Source organism: Orbicella franksi, chromosome 11 (genome assembly GCF_964199315.1).
Source record: "Orbicella franksi chromosome 11, jaOrbFran1.1, whole genome shotgun sequence".
NCBI classification, from domain to species: domain Eukaryota; kingdom Metazoa; phylum Cnidaria; class Anthozoa; order Scleractinia; family Merulinidae; genus Orbicella; species Orbicella franksi.
In genome coordinates, this window is record NC_138155.1 from 2796212 (window position 1) to 2807396 (window position 11185).

The 11185-nt window shown below is 39.9% G+C and overlaps 2 protein-coding genes across 2 annotated transcripts; both read right to left on the reverse strand.

Annotated features, from left to right (window-relative positions):
* Positions 1-5345: 5345 nt before the first annotated feature.
* LOC145502290 (uncharacterized) lies at positions 5346-6741 on the reverse strand. The gene has a single exon (XM_081481546.1). It carries the CDS (start codon positions 6483-6485, stop codon positions 5349-5351), a length of 1137 nt encoding a protein of 378 aa, XP_081337672.1. The 5' UTR covers positions 6486-6741; the 3' UTR covers positions 5346-5348.
* Positions 6742-8602: 1861 nt separating this feature from the next.
* Positions 8603-10847, reverse strand: LOC145502291 (uncharacterized). Its single transcript, XM_081481547.1, has one exon. The coding sequence runs from the start codon at positions 10496-10498 to the stop codon at positions 9389-9391; it is 1110 nt and encodes a 369-aa protein (XP_081337673.1). The 5' UTR covers positions 10499-10847; the 3' UTR covers positions 8603-9388.
* Positions 10848-11185: the final 338 nt, after the last annotated feature.

Consider the following 11185-nt stretch of genomic DNA (forward strand, 5'->3'; position numbering starts at 1 on the left):
TTTCATAACGCAGATAGCTGCAATAAATGACATATTTATACCAGATATTGCTTCAAACTGGTCTGAAGAGCAGACAAACAACAAAGAATGCAACACAGTAAGAGTGCGAGGGGGTCTGTGAGTCAATGTATTCACAACACCTTAAAACTCCTGAGACAAATCCTGTCCATCTAATACAAGCACTTGTGAATTGAATCTTTTTAAGGCCCTGTTAGTTCGTCGCTAGTTCGGTTTTCCTGTGGCACAATAGCAAAGATTTCCATGTACCGCGAAACCTGTATTAAGGTCCGGTAATACGGGCAACATTTTTCTTCAACTTATTGTTGCATTGCAAGTTGAAACACATTATTGCGCGTATTGCCATGTTGCAAGTCTGCGAATTCTTTACGTTTCATTGGTCAATCGTGTGTAAATAAAGATGGCGCCTTTTATATAATTTATCGTTTCGACGAACTTCCACTTCCACTTCTGGCCGTCATTTTCTTCTTAATTTTCCGTGCCAGCAACGTTCTCTCAGTATGAGGCTTAGTGTCGTTTTAGAACAAAATAAAGTTTTGTTGTCGTAACAGATAGCTAGGCCAAAAGTTGTATTTCTGCAACAGTTCTTCCAAGCCTTTTGCCTGTTTTGCCGCTTGTTTTGAACGGACAAACGAGGTGCCCCAACGACTATGATAGCCCTCGAGGTTTTTGCACAGGGGAAATTTATTACTTTCCGAGAGTTACTGGCCTACTTCGAATTCAGGCTCGTCTTTACCGTCCACCATGTTTTTTTTGGCCGCGTTGCCGCGCTTTGCGACAGCCAATCACAAGAGTCGAATTCAAATTGTTGCGAGACAAGTTGAAGCTTCAGTGGTAATACTAGCAGCAAAATTAAAATTTGTTGCAGAAAGTAGAACTCGAGTCTACTTTGCGCAACATATTGCCTCAACTTGCAACACTGTATTTTGCTGCGAGACAAGTTGGTCACAAAAGTGGTAATACGCGCAACAGAGTGTTTCAACTTGCAATGCAACAATGTTGCGAGACAAGTTGAAGAAAAATGTTGCCTGTATTACCGGACCTTTAAGTCTCGAGTCTAGTGAACAAAGATTCAGCAAAGATATTTGTCTCTCGCATAAGATTTAATAAAGGGCCGGTGAACACAATTTTCCCTAAACCAAAGGCAAAGTACATCACTATCATACGGCATCCAGTAAGCCAGTTTAAATCTGCTTGGCCTTGTTACCATGATTCCACTAGGTTTACCGGAATTTCATCATCTGACGGTCCTTTAAATAGATTTCTAAAGTCGCCAGGTGCTTTACAACAAATCAGGAGAAGACTTTCTCAAGCCAACGTATATGGAAAATATAACCATATTTCGAACCCAAACTTATTTGTCATGGGTCTTGAGCAAGAAAATTTACAAAACATGGCATTGGTTAAGAGATAAATCGACAAGATGGAGGAAGAGTTCGACTTGGTGATGATAGCGGATTACTTTGATGAATCACTGATATTACTTAAACGATTGCTGTGCTGGGAATTTGAGGATATCGTATATGTTAAGTTAAGAGTGAAGAAAAAGAAACTAGAGTTTGAAGAAGAGGTGAAGAAAAACATTCTAACTTGGAATCGTGCAGATGTCACCTTGTTTGATCATTTTAATAAAACTTTCTGGAGGAAAGTTCAACAAGAGGGGCCTTTGTTTTATGAAGATTTGAAAGCATTTAGGAAAATAAATCAAGATTATCAAGCAATGTGCGAGTCCATCGAATATAAGAGCGAAAAATGCAAGTTATCGAAGACTCCACCATGTGATATACTTGAACTGCTGTGGAGGCGACGTGGCAACACTCTCAGCGGAGCACCAGCGCTGGAAGTCGACTTAATTAGATGCTAAAATGTGGCAATGACACCTTCATTTAAATCATGTCGTAGAGATTTTTAGAAAATATTAAGATGTTAAGAGAATTTAAGGACATTTAGAAATATTCATACCGTTTTCTTAGCTTAGCCCTGTGTTTTTCTTGCTACATGTATTTTCTTGAAACAATTCTGACTCGTGCTATGCCGGAAACAGTCCAGCTCAGTGAATTCTCACTCGAAAAATGTATTCCGTATCACTAAAAGCGCCGGCTTAAACAGCAATTTTTTAAATTGGCGGATGCTGGTAACGTCGAAGTGCCTGAATATTTTTCCTCAACTCCTACAACTGCAAAACGTTTTGGTCAAAATGATTCAAAATCGGTGCAGCATTTTTACGACCAAAATAAGAGATATTTATTACTAGGGAGATGGCCGTATACGCATTATTCCAAAATGGCCGCTATTTAAGTATTCTTAAACTCGAAATTCAAAAGAATATTTTCCCTTAAACGAGGTAACAAGGGCTCATTTTCAAGTAAACAAAAGAATACTAAAATGGCGGCCATTTTGGAATAAGGTATATTTTAGAGGTAGAAATGATATGAATTCTGATTTGGCTGGGACTAAGTTAACAATAAAGGTGTCCGTATTATGAAGATCTCCGAGAGGCGAGGCTTGACTGTATATGTATCTCTGATTGGCAACAAAACGTTTTAGAGCGGCTTCTTGTGAGTGTCGAAAGGTAATTGCTTTTAATTTGCGTCAACTACGCTACACGATTGGCTGATAAAAATCACGCTACTTTTAATCCAATCCGAAGTAAAATGAAAACCAATCGTGACTCGTTCTCGCACGTTTTCCCGCTTTTTGCGTCAGCTAGATGTATTTACTTCGAATCTTGATTGGTTCACCAGATTGTCTGTGTCCTTTGTGATTTGCTAGAGCGATATTATTTTGGCTTTGGTTTTACGACACAATTGAAAATTGCTCTTTAATCCAATTAGTCTAATCAGTTGACGGGCTGCTTGTCAGCGAGGTATCACGAAAAAGAATTACGCTTGAGACTATAGAGTAGGGCATTTTTAATGTTAGTGCTAATATTTGATTTACATTAATTAAATGTGTGTAGCTACCAAGACTCTACGAGATGTCCTTACTGCGCCATTAATTAAATTTGATTTGCGTATTGATTACACTATCACAGGTTGACGAATACAATTATATAAATGACAAATATGCTAAATTTACATGAAGATGTTCTTCCTTTCTAAAAGAAATCTACAAGATGTTACCAAACTTATCTTGGTAAATGGTTTGAACCCAGGAGTATCAGTAGTTCGTATAGTGTGATCGTCCGGGTGAGTGTAGTTCTGAAAAGAACTGTTGTTGGTGACTGACGTTTCGACAACCTGAGCGGAAGTCATCTTCAGAGTCAAGTGAATAGTGTTGGTCAGTCGATGATGTTATAAGTCTGGTCCGTTGAACGTGATTGGTCAGTATAGCCATGATGGTATTGGCTGAAAGACTCGTGTAAAGTTTGTCATCAGTCATTGGTGGGTTTCGATCCGTCTATTGTTAGTCAAGTAGGTCGAACTAAACTTATCTTGTTAATTGGCTAAGGGCAGGCCACTGCAATGTAGTGCAAATTGACGCACGCACCTTCGTAATTTTCTCAGTCATACAATTTTAAAAATGAATAATAACACGAGAGCTTGAGCAATTTCTCGAAATATTTGAAAATTTTTTCAAATTGCACTCGTTTAATAATAGTATCTTTACTAAGTGGGAAGCTGCTAGTTCAATCTGACGTTGTCAAGCTACAGAAGGCACAACCACCGTCCTGACTGCTACAGCCACTGCTACTGCTAAACGAGACCTCCGACAACTGCGACGGCGACGGCGACGGCAACGTGGGTTGAGCGGGGCAAGGTCATGTTGGCGTTCCCGCCAAAATTGAGGTAAAGAATTTTACAAGCGAGAACCTGGACGAGGCCATTGATGTTTTACCATGTTCTAAGTCACCGAAAAGTTTTTAAACCCATGCCAAAGTTTCGTGAAACTATTCACCAGGCTCACGTTTCCCGCTTGATTAACGCTGAAGAATTTTGTGATTTATACAAGCCTGAAAATCCGGATTTACCCCACACCAGCTACGAGTACCTCGGCCTCGACAAGATGAAAGACGATGTAAAATAATTGCTGCTTATTTGATGTAGTCAGGAATTCGTCGATGGAACTGTTGAACGCTTACGTAGCCAGTGAGGTCCTTAGTATAAATGACAATTAGCTAAATGGAAAGAAAAACACTTTGAATCAGTCGAATCTAGTACCATTGCTGACAAAATCTTTCCTTCTTTCCCAGTAAATCCAAAATAAAAATTAAGCTTAATTAGCTTGAATTGTTTTATTTTTTGACTAGCTCTGTTCGTTTACATTTCATAAAAAATTCATTAAGTATCGTTTTACCCTGATTCCTTAGCCGTGGTTAGGTAGAGAAGTACCACGTTTTCGTACAACGTCAAACAAGGCTTGTTGACGCGTGAAGGGAAACTGCCGTCTCAGAATCTACTCATGCGCAGTACGCAACCGGAAATAAGAAAGACTCACGTCGCCGTCGCCGTTGTCGGATCGTAAGGTCTCTAGCACTACTGCTACTGCCAGTGCCACTGCCACTACCAGTGCCAGTGCCACTGCCACTGCCAGTGCCAGTGCCACTGCCACTGCCACTGCCACTGCCACTGCCACTGCCACTGCCACTGCCACTGCCACTGCCACTGCCACTGCCACTGCCACTGCCACTGCCACTGCCACTGCCACTGCCACTGCCACTACCACTGCCACTGCCACTACCACTGCCACTGCCACTGCCACTGCCATTGCTATTGCCACTGCCACTGCCACTGTCACTGCCACTGCGATCGTGCTGTAACTGGCCAAATAAACAGTAAGAAGCCCTGCACGTCGGTACCATTTCTGACTAACTTTAATCACAGCTAACTGTGTAATCAAATCCTCTGGTCTAAATAATTTTGGCGAGAGGAAATGATGTAGATTATGTAGATTATGCAGATCCAATAATATTTAGGTCGACATGAATACTGGATTTTAGAAATCAAATATTTAAGGTGTGGTCAGGACTACGCAGGAGAAATTTGAAAACACAGCTTTTTTCTGGGGTTATAGGCCTACCGTTCACGAACGGAGCTTTTCAAAAACGTTCATCAAACCGGGGTAATTTGAAAACGCCGGTTCTGCGTTTAATTATAATTAGTGTGGACAGAGAACATTTTGAAAACGGAGCTCTTCGGAAACGATGACGTTACGATAACCATGTGATTTCGCAGCCCGAGTTTTCCTCAGAAACCAAAATGAAATCTAAAATGACCGGTGACTGTTGGACGGAAAACATTTGACGTTTTTTTCAGAGTGAAAACACCGTTTTCAAATTTCTCCAGCGTCGTGTGGACGGGGCTTAATAAAGAGTCATGCACTCAGGAACTTCATGACGCCAGACTTTTGAAACTCAGCAAAGTTAACACTGATCCGTTAGCGGGCGCGCTGGGGGCGTCTGTTTCTTGGGTTCCTCTTACTGTAGTAGAGCTGTGTTGTGACTTTCTGCCAGCGGATAAGCGACGAATACTTTTACAGAATGCTTCTCGGTACTTTACCATGCGCCACGCGTAGACAAACGGGTCTAACAGGAATTTCAGGTAAAGCAGGTTATCCACCATCAGGTTTACAATCAGAGTCTTGACAGAAGGATCTTCCTCCATGAACAGTTTTACCGTCCAATGGACAGCTGATGGCATATTACACATAATCAGCACGGCAAGAAGCATGAAATTCACTCGGACAAAGTTGCGTTGAACTCGGATATGTTTGCTAGCGGTTCTTTTCCCAGTTTGGCTTTCAAGGGATTTTCCTGCGGTCATCTTCTTTTTCATCACACGATGTAGGAGTATATAGAAAGCAATGGTGATAAAGACTAAGAGATAGTTGTGTATAAAGGAATCCATAATATTCTGAACATTTGGAGACACGCCCATCAAGTGAAGGCACCAGAAGATTGCGGAGTAAAGATAGATGACCGCAATACCGAACAAGACTTTCTTCTTTGTGACAAGGCGGCCGTACTTTAAAGGAGATGAAACCACGGTGTACTGCGTCAAGGTAAAGGCGAAGACGATTAGAAAGGATGCCGTCATAGCAAAAGCGCTGAGATACCTTCCAGCATGCGCGAAAGGTCCGCATTTCTCTGTCAAAGGATGTTGAAAGTAAACCAACATAAAACAAATGGCGTAAATGGGTTCTTGAGTTAGGGCTGTTAATAAGTCGACAATGGCCAAACCGATCAGGAAGAGTGTTGTTGGGTTGCGAAAAATTTTTAGAGGGTCGACGTAAAATACAAACAGAAGTAGACTATTGGTCAAGACCGTAGTGAACGAGACCACGGCGATGAAGATAGAGGAACCAAAAGCTGCTTTGTAATAATCTTCAAGCGGATTCATTGCCGTTGCTGACTGAAGAATGACCTCTTGGCAAGCAGAATCATTACCAGATCTAGATACATTTTGTTTAAGCTCGTTTGACAAGTTGCTGCTGAAGTTGGCCCAGGAGTTGTTACAGGTTTGATTCATGTTGGACAACGTTTGAAGCTGAGGACGTCTTGATTTCTTATGATGGCAGGTCAGTGCTCAACTTTAAGAACGGAATTTCACAAGGTGTTTCTTTTATACCAGATCACATTCTGCGAAAAGCGACACCTGTGCGCAAAGAGTATTGTAATTTCCTATTTAGATTGTTACTGGCATCCGTTTGAGATTTTTAATTACCTGCTTGCTATTCTTTGGTTTTGTACCTCATCAGTGGCAATAAAGTAATAAATAGGTTCATCTCTTCTGTCTTTATGAGCAAATCCACACAACTTTTAAAAGACTGGCGAACAGAGTGAGCAAAAACAGACGTTAAACTTTTCCCAAGTTTTTTATATTATTTTCCACTGAAAGGAGGCCCTGTATGAAAGTCTTAGGCGCGTTAATCATAACTTGAGATTGAAACAGTGGCCCCTGGTGGTCGTATGAGATATTTGTTTTTCTTTATGTTTATGGTAATTATTTTATAAATTGTGAGTACAAATAAATGGTTGTTGTTGTTGTTGTTGTTATTGCTTTTAATCGTTCTAGGTTGCACGCGATACACCTTCGAAACCCGCATCTGCGCCATAAGACAACCCTGAGGACATTGTGATGTTAGATTTAAATTACAGTGGTTCATTGTGACAAGTGATGAGCCACTGAGTGGTCTTACCAGAAATGAAAAAGCAATATACAGTACAAGGAAAATATCTAAATTAGACAACAGAACAAAAAGATGATCACGAGAGATCGAAAAATTTTATTCGATTTATGTACAAAAGCTCACACAATGAAAATGATATAGAAATGTGGGAATGGTATTGCGAACGCACACAGAGGAAAATCTATTTTTGCCCGTATCTTTATATAACAATTTTAAAATAAACGTTTCATGTCAGGAAGACGGATGAGGTTGCAATACGCTAAGGCCGAAAACGAATATATATGATATGAAAAAATTAATGAATTTCTTTTTAAAAAGCGCACAAAACATTTCTTTATGGATTAGAACATTTATGAAAAGAATCGAACAGTATGAAATTTTATCAATTAAAAATAAGACATGATGATAAACTTGACCTCGACACAGAGAAAACACGATTATCATACTTGAACTATTCTTTAAGACACCTTTCACACAGTACATTGTATATACACAATAAATTAAACAATTAGTCAACACGATATAAACCTCGGGCACATTATCTATCATTTTTTCAGTGCAAATCTACTAGTCGTTCATAACTTCATTCAAGTCCTCTTCAGAGACACTTCGAAAACGCGTAGAAGCGACACCATTTTGGTACCAACCGCACGTGGCGTAGCGTAGCCGATAACAGAACTGCATTCGTTATTAAGCGCTAGTAGATTGATACTAACAATATTATATTATATCAACTCACAAAATCGTTCCTTGATAAATCTCCGATAGATTTTTGAAAGTTTGGCAGCATTTAATTAAATATTGACCACGCCTAGGCTGAATAGGGTTAATCGTACCTAGAAAAAGACTTACACTATATAATTGCACCATATACAAGAGCTTCAAGCTCAGCAATCACTAAAAAAAAAAATGGTAATCGATGTCCAACAGTAGCAGTTAAATGTAGTCATGATGTCAGGTCTTTTTTCCAGTAGTGGTATGGCTGCATTCGCATCTATCATCATGACTAAAAAAAATCTGCTATTTACAGACGAGTAGACAGGTAACACACAATATCCTTTCAAGCCGTGTTCGGGGATTGTGTTATCAATGCTTTGAAAAACTTTCTGGGTAGCGAATATTTCAGGAACCTGGTCAGACAGACATCGTAAGGAGGAGCATGAAGGGGTAAAATGAGGACTGTGATGTGCCTATTTCTACAAGGAAAGTGGGATTTGGGTCACTGGGATTGAGAATCACAAACTAAACATGAGAATAGCACTGAGATTTGTCAATTTTTGTCAAAGAAAGTGGGAGAATTGACAACCGCTATCCCAAACATGAGAATGGGACTAAGAATTGCCTATTTGTGACAAGGAAAGTAGGATTTGAATCACTGGGATTGAAAATCACAACCCAAAAATGAGAATGACACTGAGATTTGTCTATTTTTGTCAAGGAAAGTGGGAGAATTGAGAATCACTATCCAAACATGAAAATGGGACTAAGAATTGCCTATTTGTGACAAGGAAAGTAGGATTTGGATTACTGGGATTGAAAATCACAACCCAAAAATGAGAATGGCACTGAGATTTGTCTATTTTTGACAAGGAAAGTGGGATTTGGATCACTGGAATTGAGAATCAGAAACCAAAAAAGAAGATGGGACTGAGATTTGTCTATTTTTAACATGAAAAGGGGAGTTTGGGTCACTGGGATTAAGAAACACAAACCAAAATTGGGAATGCAACTGAGATCTGCCTATTTTAACAAGGAAAGTAGGATTTGGGTCACTAAGATTGAGAATTACAAACCAAACATGGGAATGAGACTGAGGAGGAAAAGATAAATTTGAGTCCCTGGGATTGACAATTACTAACCAAAAATGAGAATGGCACTGAGATTTGCCTATTTTTACTATAAAAGTGGGATTTGGGTCAATGGGATTGAGAATTACAAACCAAAAATAAGAATGGTCGTGATGTTTTCCTATTTTTGACAAGGAAAATGGGATTTGGGTCACTGGAATTTAGAATCACTGGGCAAAAATGGGAGCAGGTCTGGGATTTTGGCAAAAAAGCCTCACCTGGCAATTTGAGAAGCCATGCAAATCTTATAAAAATTCAGATGAGGGGCAAAATTGTTACTGATCATGAGTATGTAAAACACGAACAGATACCAAATTATTTCCTATGTAAAAGACCTGCTGCTCTAAAACACGGTTTTATGGCAAACCTGTAGCTATTAACTATCACACAGTATTTCAGTCCATGGAAATACTCTTAAAGTCCAGGGTGATGACAGTCTCACGTGACTTGTTCATCTGAGCCATAACGTGATCCCTGAACGTTGACTTGTTCTCCGACTCCTCTCTGCCACAGCGCAGGACAATCCCAAGTGCCTGGCGATATTTGGGAAGTCTCCACGCGTACACAAACGGGTCAAGCAGGAATTTCAGGTAAAGCACGTTATCAACCCAGAGATTGATAATAAGAACTGTTGGACTGTTTTCATCTTCGTTGGAGTACAAACGGATAATCCACAACATGGCTGAAGGTTGAGAGGTCAGAAACAAGATGGCAATCAAAAGGAAATTGACAATGATAAACTTACGCTCCACACCCGTTTGCCTATCATTCTTTCCTTCCTCCTGCGTAATGCGGTCTTCTCGAAGACGCTTAGAAGCGGCCATTTTTTTCTTGAAAGCAATGTACAGGAGGATGTAGAAGATTATGGTCAGATATATCAGGGCGATGGAGTGAAACGTGTTATCAATTTTTTGTTGGATATCTCTGGGGACGCCCATTTCTGGAGATACACTGAACAGTATAGCATAGGCGTAAATGGCTAACACGCAGATGATCACGCGCGTTTTCGTCACCTTTCGCGCGTGATTCAGAGGTGAAATCACCACAATGTACTGTGTGACAGTAAAGGCCAATACGATAAGAAAAGACGCGTTCATGGCAGTAAGCGACATCGTTTGTCCTATGTTCAAGAGATCTGTACATGTTTTAACAGTGTCAGGGTGACGAATATGCATCATTATGAAACATGTGCTGTACATGGGTTGTTGCGTTGCGGCAATGAAAATATCAACGAAGGCAATACCGATCAGGAAATAAGTGGTGGCGTTGCGAAAAATTTTCAAAGGATCAATGAAGAAAACCAGAAGTAAAAAGCCATTTGCCACGACGTTTATAAATGAGACAATGATCATGTAGATTGCGGAACCAAAAGCGAACTTGTAGAACTCGTTGTAAGGATTGACGATGGGTCCTGATGGCGGCGCTGGTATAGGTTGGGGACAGGACGAAACATTTACGGTGAAGTTTGCTGTAGTGTTGCATTCTGACGCTGTTTCAAGATCCATGATACTGGTAACTTTGACTGTTTAAAGTCTAATGGCTCTGTTTCGTGAAAGACAGTTTCTTTTCTTTTATACCTGTTGTGCTTACAAGGGGATAATTCGTTTATTTCATGGAATGAAGGCTAACACTTCAAAAGGGTGTAAGAGTCTCTGTCCAATTCCAACTGTGATGTAATTACTCAGGCTACTTAAGCAGTTAGAGGCTATATAATCAAACCTACGAGAGTTGAAAAACAACGCTTTGAGTTCAAGAGGCTTTTGTAATATGCCTAACTAATTTAATTAGCCCCAGTTCCGATGATTATAAGAACTAAAGGGGATGTTTCAATAGTGTTTAGGGGATAACACCCGTTAAAAGACCACAAAACTGGAAAAATATTAATCCTGGTACACTGAGATTATAAATTAAAAAAGTCGAAATGGGCTGAGGATTTAAACAAACCATAGCATGTGTAATACAATGCAGACAATTCATAATAGAATCATAAGACAAACAAAACAGAATTGTCAGTACAGGTCTAAAGGTCTAAAGCTTAACTGATCATTTACCAGGGTAAACACTTTGATCACGTACTCCAATCAGTATTTTAAACTGAACTCAAATGCACTTGTTAAAGGTATGGTCCATTTCTCTGGGTTCTACGTAAACGTAGCTGTCCCATCGTGTCGCCAGTCACACGAAGTGAATGT